Genomic DNA, 16,949 nt, shown 5'->3' on the forward strand with positions numbered 1-16,949 from the left:
CCGCAAAAAGTAAGCGCAAATCCAGCACAAATTCCACATGAAATTGGATGCTCTAATCAACATATCAGATTACAATCGGAAACAATCACTTCCACCACCACCGAAAACATGAGATTACAGGTTTTTGGAACTTGATGTGATTCATATATATGTGAGTAGGTGGAAGAGTTGAGGAAAAGAAAATGAAAATTTAGAATTATGTTTAGTGGAGATATTGTGTGGATTTATGAAGTAAAGAATGAAACTTGGATACTTATGCGTGTTTGATATCTTTGATAATGTATGGTTAGCGCCAATCTACCTAAAAGGTTTAAATAATACTACAGTAGTGTTGTATAGAAATGGTATTGTCATATGTGATTTTTGTGGCTAAAATTGTGGAAAGGGAAATCCCATTTGTTGATCAACAAACTTTTGTTCATTAAACGAATAATGTGAACATGTTTTGTTTGCATGATGAACCTAGACTCACTCCATGACAATTTGTTTTGTAATGGATCATGAGGAGGATCCCCACTTCACTTGTCTCCTGCAGGCTGCAGTATTGCTTTCTTGATTCCTGTAGGTACTGGTGGAAGTGGGACTTGGAACCAAATGTCCTTGTAATGCCTAAGGCACAAATGCACGGCTTGAGGCGGCCCGTCGATTCATTGAATTCGGTCACCACACAAATTGATCTGTTTAGTAAAAACTGGTTCCGTCATGAGTTGAACTGGTTCCCAAATATTGAACAGTTGGTAAATCCGAAACAAACCAAACCTTTTACTTTCGGATCGGACGTTATATGATTTTTTATTTTATTTTATAAAATACCCTTTTATCTTGATAATGTCGGCAATGCCACAAAAACTTGATAACAAGATAATCTCTATCTGATATGATATGACGTTCTTTAATTTGCCTAATCGATTATTATATGGATTCACCGTAACCTTTTGGGAGTAGTGGTGACACCACTTGCGCCAAGTTAAATCATTGTCATTCTCCATATACTGCAGCCTCTACCGCTCCACCTTCACCTTATCTATTACTTTCACCCATGAAGAATGTGGACGTTAAATGGACTGTATGCATGCATAGAAATTGGAAATAATATTGCCAAATTTTTTTCATGGTCCTTGTGGAGACATGTTATTTTCAATGTCATCCTCATGGTGAAAAAGTTGTTAATTAAACTTCCGTGATGAGGTATGTTAGCAATTGAGGTCTAAACCCAAACTTTTGTTGATATTTCAAAAACAAACTCACGTGACTATTACGTGAAGGGTCAAATTCGTCATTTCAATTTAAATTACATTATTGTACAAATATAATAGTGTAGAAGGCAAACAACTGTAGAAATTGCAGAAAGTTCAACTCCACCGATTGGATTGCCTTCAACGGCATGACCTCTGCAACATCATCTAACTCTACCGATAACCTTGGCGACCTTCTAGAAAGGCCCCAATGAACAAGAAGCAACATCGACAGATAAAAAAGCACCCTACCTTGCAAAAGATATAATGGAGAGGAGGGAGTTGATTTTATTTTGTGAGAAACTGGATTATTTGTCTATTTTGTGGAAGTCTTTTTTTCGGTGACTTTTTGTAATGATGAACCGTATTATATTTTGGAAGACATGCTTTTGTCTTTTTTTTTTTTTTTTTTTTTTTTGGACATATGCTTTTGTTGTTAGTGTGGAAAACATATTATGTTATGAGAAATGATGAAGTTGGTCTTTCGTTTGGAAAATGGTTGATGTCAGCTTATTTCCCTTTTTCACTTGTTTCAGTTGTCTTCGTGTACTGGAATTAAATGTCAACTTTTTAACTCACAAGAAGAACAAGCTTATGCCATAACTTCATGAATATCAAGCAATACTTAAGTCATACTAGATGTCCATGACATAAGATATAATTTAGATTGAAATGACAAATTTAACCCTTCATGTGATAGTCACGTGCATTTGTTTAACAGTTTGAGTTTGGACCTCAATTGCTAGCAGAGTTCACCATGAGGGTTTAATTAATAACATTTTCACCACAAGAATGACTTTGAAAGTGGCTTTTCACCACAGAGACTACAAAAAAAAATTGGCCAAATAATATTGTACCCGACCTCTTGAAACTTTTATTTTTAATTATTATAGAAAATTCGAAAAAATGGTTCCCAAATTTGTTTGTGCGCAAAATATAGAGGGAACAATTGACCAAAAATAATAGAGAAATGCTAAGGGAACTATCTTAAAAGTAAGGCTCTCTATGAACTTTCTGACATTTCATATTTTTGTCACACTGTTTTATAATGTTGTTATTATAATTGACAAATAATATATGAAGAGTTAATAAGGGTCACTTTAAGAGAGTGAGTTAATTAACAAAAATATAAGGCCATCTTCAACCGAAGGGGCTAGAGGGTCAGAGGGCCGAAAAACGTACGAAAACTGTCTTCAACCGAAGGTTAGGCCAGAGGGCTTGTGAGCCCCACGGAATCTGAAAAGGTCAAAAGGCCAACCGGCTGACCACTTTCAGCCAGCCAGCCAGCCCGCTGGCTAGCCCAATTTCAATTTTTTTTTTGTTTTTGTTCTTTTACTTAGCCCACCCCTTTTTTTTTCCCTTTTCCATTGCCAGCCCACTTTGGGGTTTAGGGTTTAGGTTTTTTTTTTTTGGACTTTTTTTTTTTAATTTCTAATTTTTTTCCTACACCATTTCTCACATATTTTTCACTATTCCATATTATCTTACCTCATTTTATTTTAATTCTTCACATTCCATACTATAGCCCTTTGACCCTCGGTTTGAGACGGTTTTTTGTGACAGAGCTAAAATGAGCTCTATGACCCTTTGGCCCTTGGTTGAAGATAGTAAAGAATATGGTCATGCATTGTTCATTAAAATATTAATTTCTTGAAAGGCCATAAGGTTAAAACGAACTTTCTGACCAGCCTTCGGTTATAGCCTAAGGTGACAACATTATTAATATTTTTCAAAAATATATTAAGGGAATATGTTAATTAACAAGTGAGTCCGAAATCCCAAATTCAACTTTCAGCTGGTGATTAGACCTTTGAATTTAGTGGACCGCTACTCGTTGTGGATATCAACAACAATTATGGAAAAAAGGGATATCAAATTTTAAAAGAAAGAAGCAAGGAAGTGGCAGTATTATTAATTTGAATAATTCGACAATAACATCACTTTATGTACGTTCCAATAAAAATGAGTATATTTATTAATAAGTAAATAATAATTTGATTATTATTTTTTATGTTATTTTCTTTATAAAATTTTGTTTATAAATTTAATTTTTCTAACATTATACATTGTTAGAGTTGTGTGATTTGGTACAAGTTAAAGGGACCATGTGCAAAATCTCAGAGTGCAAGTTAAAGGAATGATGTGCAAAATCACATATAAAAAAAGTACTACAATAATATGCAGTTTAAATTTTGTGCTTCATCACCTTCAAAAAAATAAAATGAAAACTAATGAAAAGTGTAAGATCCCACATTATTTAGGGGAGTGAATCCTGTAAGCCTTATATGTATATTCCCATCTCTCCCTAGCACGAGGCTTTTTGGGAGCTAGCTGGCTTTGGATTCCATCGGAACTCCGAAGTTAAGCGAGTTCGCGCGAGAGCAATCCCGTGATGGGTGATCCACTAGGAAGTTCTCGTGTGAGTTTTCAAAAACAAAACCGTGAGGGCGTGGTCGGGGCCCAAAACGGACCATATCGTACTACGGCGGAGTCGAGCCCAGGATGTGGTGGGGGCCCGGGCCTGGATGTATCAATTTGGTATCAGAGCCAATCCCTGGCTGGAAGTGTGCCGACGAGGATATCGGGCCTCTAAGGGGGTGGATTGTAAGATCCCACATCGTCCAGGAGAGTGGATCCTGTAAGCCTTGTATGTATATTCCCATCTCTCTCTAGCATGAGGCCTTTTGGGAGCTCACTGACTTGGAGTTCCATCAGAATTTCGAAGTTAAGCGAGTTTGCGTGAGAGCAATCTCATGATGGGTGACCCATTGAGAAGTTCTCGTGTGAGTTCCCAAAGACAAAACCGTGAAGGCGTGGTCGGGGCCCAAATTGGACAATATCGTGCTACGGCAGAGTCGAGCCCGAGATGTGGTGGGGGCTTGGGCCGGGATGTGACAAAAAAAGCTTGAAAACTTTGAGTTTTAATGATAAGAACAAAATAAAGGGTAAAGTGAATAGTACTAGAATTGACTTTTTAGTGTAAAAATGTAGTTTTTCATTAAAGTGAACAATACCGCAACTTTTCGTTAAAACTCCAAAAAAAAAAAAAAATTGTGCTGCATCTATACTCGTTTCCATATATGTCACGTTTATTATGACGTGCAAGATGATATAAATTAATTCCCAGTTTTGAGCTTGATCTGGATTAAGTTGTTTAGTGTTCGTCGAGTTAAATTTTGAAAACTCATAAAAGTAGGATTATTTTGATGGCCAGTTGATTTTTACTCTCTAGTTTTTATATTTTTATGCTTAAGATATGAAAAAAATGAGGGTAAGTTTTATTTAAACCTATGTAACCTATTTCTACACCCAACTTAAATTTTAAATGTTAATTGTTTATTTTACCTTATTGCATAATTACTATAAAGTAAAAAATAAAATTAATAATAAAACTCAAATTTATCAATAAACCCTAACACTATACTTAAACCCTACGATCATTCTTTGTTTATCCTACTTTATTTTGGCTAAAACCCTAATAGTTCTCATAGAGAAAAACAAGTTTTTGTTATGGATGGTGATTATAAAGTTTTGAATCCTCCAACCAATGTATGATTTTGAAGTTTTTTTTAGACAAACAGATTGATTTATTTCAATTTACAACTGCACACAATTGAAATACTTACGCAACTTCTCTCTAGAGCTTTTATCCTCTTTCCTCGTGCAATTTATATCCTAGTTTGTTCTTCGGTACCATGACAAAAACATATAACATTTCTTACCTTTATAAATTGCACAGGGTAAACAAATCCTTCCGAGAGTACCATGAGACATTGAGCAAGGGCTTCCTATGAGAATAATATTAGATTCAACATATACTCTTCAGATCACCATGGAACCTAATCAGATGATTCGCTTTCAAGACACAATGCATAACCTATATTCAACTATAAATCAAGCAAGGAGAGGAAATATATAATGATGTTAAGAAGAATGCTTTTGCGGAAGCCATTGAAGGGGTCAATTATAAGAGTTTGATGTCTATGCAGGATTTGTCTAAGAATCATGCCTAGAGAAGATTTCAAAATATTGTCAACATCTATAGAAATGTCAGTCTTGTTGTCAGCCATGGCTGAATTCACATCCTAATTCTCAGTGTCCATTTCCAAATGGCGTAAAGATAGAGTTAAAAATCAAATGGGTGTAAAAATAAATCCACATATTGAATTGGGTTTATAGGGGTATTTTAGGTATTAAATTGGGTTTAAAGAGATATTAATAGTTTAGTTAAAAATCAAATGGGTGCAAAGACTAAGTTGGATGTAAAAATATGTTACATGAGTTTAAATAAAGAAGATTGGAGAAATCATTGTGGAGAGATGTAGAAAAAATATATAAAAATAGCTAAAAACTAAAACCAAAATCAAAAGGTATTTGAATTTGTTTTCAGATTTTGTTTTCACCCATTGTTCTTTCATACCATAAAAGTGAAAACTAAAATCTAAAAAATCACAAACCATATACCAAAGACCAAAACCCGTGGTTATCAAACCGACATGCATCTTGATTCTAATTTTTTTCTTCTTCAAAAGAATGTAAACGTTATCAAACAAGTTTAAACGGAAAATAGTGAACAAATAAGTTTTTTATTTTTTTACTTTTTTATTTTTTATTTTGTCAAACGATAGATTTTGTGAGATTAGAGGTTAGATTAGTTACCGACAGGGTTCGAACCCATGCCGTTAGTAAGGACTCAAAACATTTCCACCACTGTGATAAGGACCACTTGCTAGACGAATAAGTTTTGGTTTTTTGTCTAAATAAAAACCAAAACTAGAAAATTAAAATTAAAAGGTAAAAATTGAAATGATTATCAAAGGAGAAGAAATATTTGAGAAATGTCAAGTATCGAATGGCCTAGAGCCTAGAAAACTTGTTCAGTTCAATCACATTCATACAAGACCCCATTATGGATCACAACTTTCATGCGCTCCAATGAAACACAATTACTTGCACATTAGATATTTGTTTGGTATAAATTTCAGACAGGAACCACATACGTGGTGTTAGTGCGTGCTTTATTCATATGAAATTTCAACACGAAATGTGACTTTGATGAGTTGGTGATAAGAACAAATGTTTACTTGTTTAGTTTTTGGGTTGTCCTTTAGTGACCCCCATACGTTTGGCCATATAGTGCCTATTCCTTATTTTGGGGAAATATCACAATGTATGGTTTAGCAAAAAAGAAAAATATCACAACGTACGTTAGAGTTGATTAATTAATGTGTTAATTAGACTATGTCTGGATTTAATTATTTTTTAGTGTAAATATATCGTTATAAAAAAAAAAAAATCATATATTACAAAATGTTCTTTGCTTGATTCATGTAAAGCGTGAATTTATGCCTTTGTTGATTACACCTTGTTAGTCCCTCAACGTAGATTTAAAATAACATATTGCTATTAGAATGCGAATTAAATCATTGAAAATTGGTTTGGCTCAAATCCGACTTTGGAAAATAAGTCTAACAAAACATATATTGCCATCAAAATGCAACTTAAATCCTTCGTAGTCAATTTTGGCTCAAATACGCAGTTGGAACAGTTTAACAAAAAAAATAAAAAAACTATTTTTTTCATTGGTATTTTGTTACCAATTTGATAATTATACATGATCTCATTCTTATTTTGTAAATCTTATTGTTTTAATTAAGGCAATCCACTCACATTGTTTTAATTAAGGAATACCAGAGAGTCACGGTTGTAAGGTCATATACCCAATAAAATAAAACAATGTAGAGATTAGAACGAATATGGAAAAAAAATTTATACACAAAAAATGTTTTTAAGCAACGTGAAGGGGGTATAATTGTAAATCCACATCATTGTCTTCCCTCTACAAAATGCATCAACTTGAGGAGGGTGGCCACATCCATTATTCAAGACGCCGCTTCAGTTACAAAAACAGAAAATACACAGAGACCTCCTGCTACCCCTACAACTACAGCACACCTATAGCACTATGGATTTAGGAAGCGAGGAAACGTCGTCGTTCCTGTCTGGTTTCCTGGAAAAGTGTGGTGGCTATGCTGTCCTTGACGGCGGTTTTGCTACAGAGCTTGAACGGCATGGAGCTGACCTCAACGACCCTCTTTGGAGCGCCAAATGCCTTATCACTTCCCCTCACCTTGTTAGAAGGGTACGTACGGTACTTCATCTGTTATTCGATCGGTTACGCTTGATTGTTATCTTTTTCTTTTATATTTTGCTTTAAAGACTTTCGATTTCCTTTTTTGTTTTGTTTTGACGATTTTCTTTGATTTATTTAATTTAAACTAAACATGTAAATTGTAGTTCATGCGAAAAATAAGTGCGAATTTTTTTTTCATAGTTTAATTAACACATAAAAGAAAAAAAATTGAAAAAAAATGGTCAAATTCATTTTAGGGAGTTTTAACGAAAAACCTACGTTACTGTTCATTTTAACGAAAAATCATATTTTTACAGTAAAAAATTAAACTTGGTACTATTCACTTTACCCTTTATTTTTTCCTTATCTTAAAACTCAAAATTTTCACATTAGTTTTTATTTCATTTTGTATATGCAAAATTCTTTGTCATTGCTTATTTTTTGTGTGTACATATTTTTGGGAGCATAAATGAAGTGAAATGTGTATTGTTGGTGATGTGTGTTTGATATATCAAGCCCTTTGTTATTTACTAAGAGCAAGAGGATATTTTGGTCTTCTGAATGCAAAATGACATTTTTTAAGATAAGTTAAAGTAATTTCTTGATGCTTAAAAATAATAAAATAGAGATTTAGTAAGTGAACCACATCAGCTTCTGACAGCAACGTGGCGAACCACAAAACATTTCAGCTCGTCTTCTGATGAACTCACGCCATGATTTTCAGGACTCCTGCACAACAATGAATAAAAAAAAACATTGGTCCATAAGGAAACCTATCAACTTTCTGTCTAAATAACAGTAGAGACATGGGCAGTTGATTAGACGGGCTAGACGGGTACCAGGAAGAATTAGGTGGATATCTAAGGAGTTTTAGACGTTATTTTTTAATTTTTTAATACTTAGAAGTTAATCGGAACAGTGATAAACCGTTTAACGTTACCTAAGCGAAATTTTTTAAAACACATCGTCATACTTTAATTAATTAGGTTCTTATTCTGGTATGGGAATTTTCAGAACAGCTCATCATACTTTAATTAATTAGGTTCTTATTCTGGCATTATACCTTAATTTTTAGTTTTTAGACCAAAACTTGAGTTTGTGTCATTACACCTTAGTTTATTGATTATGCACCAAAACTTATTCTCGTGTTAGCATCTTGGTTTTGTCATCATACTTCTCGTGGACTAACTTACCTTTAATAAGTTCGACGCTCTTCTGTTTCTACATCCCTCGTCATGTAATTGCGTAAGTTTGAGGAATCGTGTCATACTTTGGACACAGTCTCATATCATCACCGCGTCGTGTTTTAAACTTACACACTTGCTAAATACAACAAAGAAGACAAATTAAAACATAACCTCAATTGTTTGTTTTCCTCTTTTAACTTGGTTGGGAAAAAAATATAGGTACACTTGGACTACCTTGATGCCGGTGCAAACATCATACTAACAGCATCTTATCAGGTATTTAATTTTGTTCATCCTTCCCACCACATGATCTCAACGTATATAGGTTGTGTTTTTTTATTTTAGTTTTTTTTAAATTAATTAAAGTTTGAGGAGTTATAATTTATGTTTGATACAGGCCACCATTCAGGGCTTTGAGGCCAAAGGTTTCTCTAAGGAAGAAGCCAAAGATTTGCTCAGGAAAAGTGTTGAAATTGCAATTGAGGCGCGTGAAATTTACTATGATAAGTTTCAATCAAGACGTCCAGTTCTGGTTGCAGCATCTATCGGCAGCTATGGCGCTTACTTGGCTGATGGTTCCGAATATAGGTAACTAGTGAACTCATTTTCCACTCATTGACACAAATATATTACTAAGGTGACTAGTGATAACTTTCTGATCAATGGTAAATAATTAGAACTCTGCCTGCAGTTTCTTCATGTACATTGTTTATATGAGCATTACTGATCTTGATTTTAGTTCATTTTCTTTGGCTTGATTATTCTGTTTTCCTTCGCAGTGGGAACTATGGAGATGCGATAACTGTAGAAACATTGAAGGATTTCCACAGGGAAAGGGTACAGATTCTGGCCAATTCTGGTGCTGATCTGATCGCATTTGAGACGATTCCAAATAAGATAGAAGCAAAGGTAGTTGATATTTCCCTTGAGGCAATCGGACAAATTACTTTTATTTAGTTACAATTCATTGAATCAATTCATATTCTTTAGGCATCATGCCCCATTGCACTCTCATTTGCAATTTGTCCACAATATGTATGTGGATCTGTTGGTATCAGCAGTTCCAGTCTGGATTTTGGCTAAATATTCCTTGCTTAAATGTGATGCAGGCATATGCTGAGCTTCTTGATGAAGAAGGAATAGAAATTCCAGCCTGGTTTTCCTTCGCTTCGAAGGATGGAATCAATGTGGTCAGCGGGGATTCCATGTTAGAATGTGCCTCCATTGCAGATTCATGCAAGAACGTTGTTGCTGTTGGAATCAACTGCACACCTCCTAGATTTATCTACGGACTGGTTTCATCTATTCGGAATGTAAATCTTCGACCAAGTTATGAGTAATTTAAAATACTTAATTTGCCCATAAAACCATCTTATATAATGTTCCTTACCTATCTACCTGGCAGGTTACAAACAAACCAATAGTGATATACCCTAACAGTGGTGAGGCTTATGATGGTCAGACCAAGCAATGGGTGGTGAGTTTCCCTTCTATATATGTTGTTACTTTCCATTTTCTAACACTAACCCTCCTAAAATAAAATTTGTTTGCTTTGCTTTCAAATGGTATTGCATCAAGTAGATGACCATATATATGTCACGTAGGCATCAATACGACCATCTGAGGTTACTATTCACAAAAAATTACATATGTTGCTAGATCGTGAATTATCTGCAACATGAGTTACGTTAATTCTTGCTTGAACGCATAGTCCAAATTATAATCTTCCAACATAATCACTTGTCTGACAACATAAGTTTGACAATAGAACATTATGAAAAAGAAACACATGATTTTCAAAATATGAAACTTTAGATCTTAAACTGTTGATCCTTACTCGTTATCCCTCCCAAATAAAATATGTTTTTCTTTTCTTTCAAATTAATGGTATAATTTCTATTAAATTAATTAGCATGCATATGTCATAAATTAGGCAATAAGCATCAATCTAGAGTTGTGTTATGTGGAAAAAACTTATGTTGTCAAACTGAATTTGATGCTTGAAGACGTGGCCCAAGTTACAATCTAGGAACATGAGCACGTCCGACAATAGAACATTACGTACCCTACCTTTTACAACATCTACTGGCACCTAAAAACATCCTCGGAGCAAACGTTTGTTAAAAGTTATGAAATCTTGATGCTAAATTAATCCATGGATGTGATATGACAATGTTGATGTCTGTTGAAAAATTTTGAATGGAACTTTTCGATTGCAGAAATCGACTGGTGTGGTTGATGAAGAGTTTGCAGACATAGCCATAGACAAGTGGTGTGAGGCTGGGGCTTCTCTATTTGGAGGCTGCTGCAGGACTACTCCAAATACCATCAGAGCCATATCTAAAGCTCTCTCCAACAAGTCTTCTTCCATCGTTAACGATGATGCTTAACCGAGTTCTCATAAACTGGTGTAAATATTTCTAATCCGCGCTAAGAATAAAAACCTTTGTATCATTTTTCTTTGCTTCTTTTGCAACTCCGAGGAAGTAGTAAAAATATCACCATGGCGAGTCTGTTCCAGAATAAGTCAATAACAGTGCTTGTTATGGTGAGGTTTTTCCAAAATAACAGTGTTTATTAATTTCAAGGGTAGAATTTTGTGGCACTCTCTCTCTGAGGTTTTGGGTCCGTACTCTGTCGCATTCTTACATGTTCCGGAAATTATTTTATACCGGCGTCGGCTGTGGTTAGTAACTGTTTTAGTCTAAGGAACAATGAAATCTTGAAAAGAATGATACAAGACATCGTAATAAGAGATACAGAAATGTGATATGCACATATTACAACTAAGTTTCTCTATCATGGATCCAATGCAAATCGTAGGTGTCTCTTCCGTGTTGGTGAGAGTCCTCTTTCAGTGAGACCTTTTCCCACCGCTTGTGTGAGGCTGTCCCTTCCTTCTTCCGGCTTTCAGTTCAGCCGGCGGCCTTGCTCTGGCCAGGGTCGGTGGCAGTCACTTCTTTTTGTTTTTTTCCTTCCTTTCTTTCTATTACTGTCTTTCCCCCGCTCTCCTTTCCGACCTGCATGGTCTTTCCACCCCACACGCCGTTGATCCTGCTCAACTATCTTCTTCAGATCAACTCTTTTCTTTTCTCTATCCCATGTTCTCCCTCCATCTTCACATCCCTCATCCATTTTCTGCCATTCGGTATGCAATCACTTTTGACCGCGATTTTTTGGGGTCCATCGGGAAGGTGTGTAGAGTTTTGGTGTTCACACTGGCTTGGGTGTTCGCACTACCACCTTCTCTCGGCCTATCTTTGTTGGCAGTGTTGATTGTGGATATCTCACTGGTTTCTTTGATTTCTTCTACTTGGTGGATGCGATCGGAGAGGGATTCTTTGCTGGATGATGGAGTCTTCCTTCCATCCATCTTTGAGGCGTTGTTTGGTTCGATTTCTGGCGTCCGTTGGGTCGATGGTTCGTGCGGTTCGTGAGGTGTTGCAGCTGCTGTAATAGTAGAAGGCTAGGGTTTTTTTGGTTTGCTTCTGTTTTTGGGCCTAATCTCCTGCTCGAACGTATGTTGTTACGTTTGCTTTGTGTAATTGGTTTGGGCCATTGTTGTGTAATAGTTATGTTGGTAATAAAAGATTTTACCCTTTTGCTTTGTGTAATAGTTATGTTGGTTTGGGCCATTGTTGTGTAATAGTCAAGTTTGTGTTCAAAATATAAGACCGGGAACCGTTCGACACACACGCACGCATGCGAGACGGTATAAATTAAGTCAATTGGATAAGAGCGAAAGACCACTTCTTGTTGTCTCTTTGTGTGAAAAACGCGTCAGGAACAAAGAAATAGCAAACCTTAAGGGTCCTCACGTTTGACTTCACATTTGTATTTGCAGGCAGCAGGAAGCTGCTTCCTACAAGGAGATAAACTTCCACAGCGCTGCCCGAGCAGGGAGGCTCTCACACCATGTGGGACCAGTAAGATCTGGTGAGACCAAAATACCGAGTCTCGTGTTTTTGCGAGAGATGCACTATCGGGGTCAACCCCAATAAAGTTTTTCTCAACACGAACAGTTTCAGAAATGAGTACAATCCCCAACTCTCTGGCCGCTTAGTTATCTGGCCCTGCAGACAAACAAGATGGCTTGTCTGGCCAATCAAGCAGCTTCTTCCTCTTTTTCTATCTCAAATCCATACACTTATGATGTGTTTCTGAGTTTCAGAGGCGAGGACACGCGCAATAATTTTACAGGTCATTTGAACAGCGCTTTGCGTCAGAAGGGAATCAGTACCTTCATAGATGATGGGATCGGAAGAGGAGAAAACATATCAGCATCTCTTCTCAGAGCAATTGAAGATTCAAGGATTTCTATAGTCGTATTCTCTGAAAATTATGCCGAGTCCAAGTGGTGCTTGGATGAACTCGAGAAGATCCTTGAGTGTAAAAAATCAAAACAACAAATGGTTAGGCCAATTTTTTACAAGGTGGATCCGTCGGATGTACGAAACCAACGAGGATCTTATGGTGAGGCACTTGCTCAACATGAACGTAAATTCAAGGATGATATTGAGAAGGTGCACAGATGGAGGGAAGCTCTTTCAGAAGCAGCAAACTTGTCTGGGTGGCCTTTCTTGGATGGGTACGTTTATTACTAACCACTCCAGTGCCTGATTACTGGCCTTTTTGTATATTTTTGGATATTTCAGTTTTCCCTTTCGGTTTACCGTTTTATTATTTGTTTTACTAAAGAATTTCCTTTTGTTTGTTAAAAAATGAAAAAACTTTCGAATATATTCACCACTCATAAACCAATTTCATTATGGGGTGTGCGAAAATCGTCGCCCAAACATAAAATGGGATATTGTTTTATGGAAAAAATTTCGAACACAATTTTTTGGAGGACAAATTTAGGGACATTTAAAAGGAAGGTAGTAACATCACCAGTGAGGTAAAAAGGAGACAAAAAACGAAGGTTGAGGCTTACTAACACAATGAGACTGCGTCAAGTGGTCAACTAATTTTGGGGTAAAGTAGTGTGTTTTTCAATGTGTAGCGTTGATATATGAAATATTTTTTTTTATTTTTTTTTTTCAAATTGGCAGGCATGAATCTCAATTTATCCATATGATCGTTGAGGAGATTTCTGGTGAAGTGTTACACCAGACATGTTTGGATGTTGCTACATATCCAGTTGGACTAGAGTCTTGCATACAAGAAATGGAAAAGTTCTTAGATGTTGGGGGAGAAGGTGTTAGAATGGTAGGGATATGGGGGACTGGTGGAATAGGCAAGACAACAATTGCGAAAGCTGTTTATAATTCAATTGCCTCGAAGTTTGATGGTGGTTGTTTTTTGGCAAATGTTAGAGAAAATTCAATGACATGTGGAGACGTAGTCCAATTGCAAGAGACTCTTCTAGCTGAAATTCTAAGGGGCAAAGGGTTGAAGGTCTCTAGTGTTGATAGAGGAGTTGAGCTGATAAAGAAGAGGCTGGGCAATAAAAAGGTTCTCTTAATTCTGGATGATGTGGACCAATTGGAACAGTTAAACAAATTAGCTCGAGGGTCTGATTGGTTTGGATCAGGCAGTAGAATTATCATAACAACAAGAGATAAGCATTTGCTGACTGCTCATCAAGTTCATTTTGTATACGAGGTCAAGGTATTAGATGATCAAAAAGCTCTTGAGTTGTTCAGTTGGAATGCATTCAAAACAAGTCAACCCCCAAATGGTTATGTGGAACTCGCTAGATGTGCAGTACACTATGTTCAAGGCCTCCCATTGGCTCTGATAGTTTTGGGTTCTCATTTGTGTGGCAGAAGTGCAGATCAATGGCTAGGGACAATAGATAGTTACAAAAGAGCTTCTAACAAACAGATACATGAAGTACTTAAAATAAGTTATTCTGGATTGGAAGTTCTTGTGAAAGAAGTTTTCCTTGATATTGCATGTTTCTTTAAAGGGTATGATGTAGCCTACGTAACAGAAATTTTACAATGTTGTGACCTCAACCCTACGATTGGCATTCAACTACTTGTAGAAAAGGCTCTCATAACTATAGATGGAACTCGGATTCTGATGCATGACTTGCTAGAAGAAATGGGTAAAGAAATAGTTCGCCAAGAATCGCCAAATGAACCTGGAAAGCGTAGCAGATTGTGGTTCCACGAGGATGTTTATCGTGTGCTAACTGAAAATACTGTAAGTATAAATTTATATGTTGTGATATTCAATTGTACAAGCAAGGCCCATACCGATTATTACTTTCCTGTTATAATCTTAAGCAAAATATATATATTTTGAAAAAAACGTACATTTTACTGGATAAAGTATAACCAGGTTTCTTAACACATTTTTTTTCGTGCAACAGGGAACAAATACAGTCAAAGGAATTATGGTAAAGGTGCCTGAACCATATAATCAGATCTGCTTGAATGCTAAAAGCTTCTCAAAGATGAAAAATCTGAAATTCTTTCTGAACTGCGATGCCCTCTTTTCTGGCGACTTTGATTATCTCTCCAATGAGTTGAGGTGGCTTGATTGGCCTAAATGTTCGTTACGATCTTTGCCATCAAATTTTCATCCAAAGAAACTCTATAAGCTCGATACGCCCCGAAGCTGCATAACCCGACTATGGGAGGGATTCAAGGTACTTTGAAGTATTCATCCCCTATTTTTCTCAAACGTTTAGGCTGAAGATTTCTATAAAGGTTTATTTGATTATATCCTTCCTTTTATCTAACCCTTCTTTTTCTCATTGCGCAGGCCTTCCCAAATTTGAAACACATGAATTTTCAACGTTGTGAATTCTTAGAGAAAATCCCTGACTTAACCGGAATCCCAAACTTAGTTGCTCTGAATCTGGAGTACTGCACAAGTTTAGTTGAGGTTCATCCTTCCGTTGGATTCCTTGATAAACTTGTTGCGTTGAGACTTAGGAGCTGCTCTAACCTCGTGATATTTCCAAGAAGAATGAGCTTGAAATCTCTAGAAGTTATTGACCTTGGCAATTGCTTCAGGCTTGAGCATTTTCCAGTGATTGTGGGAATGATGGAAACCTTAAGATATATGAATCTAGAAGGCACTGCCATAAAAGAATTACACTCATCAATTGGGTATCTCATTGGGGTTGAAGAGTTGTATTTATCAAACTGCGAGTATCTTACAACTCTGCCATCCAGCATTTATGAGCTGCGAAACCTCAAGGTTCTTGAACTGCGCTGTTGCAAGAAGCTTCAAGAAATTCCAGAGCTTCCACCACACATACGTTGGCTGATTGCGAATGATGGTGAATCATTTGAAGGATTTTCGAAATTTCCTATTTATAAGATACAAACTCTGAATCAGGTCTCTCTCTCTCTCTCTCTCTCTCTGTGGTAAACAGGGGATTAGATATTAATTAACATAGGTAACATTGGTACTACTGTGGTACAGGCATCTTATGGTGAGGACTGTGCATCTTATGGTGAGGACTGTGCATACCCTGGGAGTATATGTGAATTTTCTTTTGAAATTCCTGCAACCGTCCAATTGGAGAAGGCGGGATTGGCGCTCTGTGCTGTTTTTGAATTAACACCACATGAATCTATTGCTTGGCGTTTTGGAGTTACTATATCTGTCAGTAACGCGTGCTTAAATCGTAATTATGAGTTTTCTTCTTGTTCGAGAGAGACAACGTCTACTCATCTGTGGATCAAGCATATTCCACTACGTACTGGGATTGAGGCACGGATCTTGGAAACCCAGGCTCGGTTTCGCCCTCATACGTGTAGAGTTCGATTTTACTTCAAGCGAGGCACACAACCAGTTTGGTTGAGAATCTGTAATGCTAGCTTAGTCATAGTATGCGACCAGGATGATTTCGACTACGGCATGGCTGTTGGCGACAATTATCAGCGAGAACAGAAAACCTCACTTTTTATGAAAATCGATAATATTAATGTCGGACATCATCAAGAAGCCATAGTTCTCATGAAACAGGATGATATCAATGTCCATCACGAGAAAGTATGTCCGCAGAAAAGGAAGAAATTTGAGGAACCAATGCATCCTCGAAAAAAGAAGCATGAGTAGTGACCATCCACTTCGACAATGACAACCTTTCTGTGGTAGTTTGTCCCTCTCAGAATGAAGGAAGCATGAGTAGTGACCATCCACTTCGACAATGACAACCTTTCTGTGGTAGTTTGTCCCTCTCAGAATGAAGGCCTTGTTGGATATGTATCAACAATCAAAGCTAAATATAGGGTAAATTACATTTTACCATCTTAAGTTTGAGATCTATTGCAACATCATACAACATCTTCAAAGCATTTCACTTTCATACCTCACGAACTATTTTATTTCAATATAATACATCCGTTACATTTTCCATCTATTGGTTCATTAAGAGTTGAAATGGCTGCCAAATTTGTGCCACATGGCAAAAAAATAATTTTTTATGCA

The 16,949-nt window shown here is 36.5% G+C and overlaps 2 protein-coding genes across 2 annotated transcripts; both read left to right on the forward strand.

The window, feature by feature from the left end:
- Positions 1 to 7,088: 7,088 nt before the first annotated feature.
- LOC137736900 (homocysteine S-methyltransferase 3-like) lies at positions 7,089 to 11,161 on the forward strand. The gene is made up of 7 exons (XM_068476215.1): positions 7,089 to 7,377; positions 8,775 to 8,831; positions 8,953 to 9,143; positions 9,335 to 9,464; positions 9,665 to 9,868; positions 9,961 to 10,032; positions 10,775 to 11,161. The coding sequence occupies exons 1-7, from the start codon at positions 7,201 to 7,203 to the stop codon at positions 10,943 to 10,945; spliced, it is 1,002 nt and encodes a 333-aa protein (XP_068332316.1). The 5' UTR covers positions 7,089 to 7,200; the 3' UTR covers positions 10,946 to 11,161.
- A 1,189-nt stretch (positions 11,162 to 12,350) lies between these two features.
- LOC137736899 (disease resistance protein RPV1-like) lies at positions 12,351 to 16,883 on the forward strand. Its single transcript, XM_068476214.1, has 5 exons — positions 12,351 to 13,143; positions 13,607 to 14,705; positions 14,875 to 15,153; positions 15,270 to 15,851; positions 15,939 to 16,883. Exons 1-5 carry the CDS (start codon positions 12,644 to 12,646, stop codon positions 16,575 to 16,577), a joined length of 3,099 nt encoding a protein of 1,032 aa, XP_068332315.1. The 5' UTR covers positions 12,351 to 12,643; the 3' UTR covers positions 16,578 to 16,883.
- The last annotated feature ends 66 nt before the right edge of the window (positions 16,884 to 16,949 follow it).

This window comes from Pyrus communis, chromosome 6, assembly GCF_963583255.1.
Source record: "Pyrus communis chromosome 6, drPyrComm1.1, whole genome shotgun sequence".
NCBI classification, from domain to species: Eukaryota; Viridiplantae; Streptophyta; class Magnoliopsida; order Rosales; family Rosaceae; genus Pyrus; species Pyrus communis.

Bases quoted from the DNA above. Each gene is read 5' to 3' on its own strand.
- LOC137736900 (XM_068476215.1), top strand. From the start codon at position 7,201: ATGGATTTAGGAAGCGAGGAAACGTCGTCGTTCCTGTCTGGTTTCCTG. The intron at 7,378-8,774 runs GTACGTACGGTA...AAAAAAATATAG, and splicing joins CCCCTCACCTTGTTAGAAGG to GTACACTTGGACTACCTTGA. The intron at 8,832-8,952 runs GTATTTAATTTT...TGTTTGATACAG, and splicing joins TACTAACAGCATCTTATCAG to GCCACCATTCAGGGCTTTGA.
- LOC137736899 (XM_068476214.1), top strand. From the start codon at position 12,644: ATGGCTTGTCTGGCCAATCAAGCAGCTTCTTCCTCTTTTTCTATCTCA. The intron at 13,144-13,606 runs GTACGTTTATTA...TCAAATTGGCAG, and splicing joins GGGTGGCCTTTCTTGGATGG to GCATGAATCTCAATTTATCC. The intron at 15,852-15,938 runs GTCTCTCTCTCT...ACTGTGGTACAG, and splicing joins AGATACAAACTCTGAATCAG to GCATCTTATGGTGAGGACTG.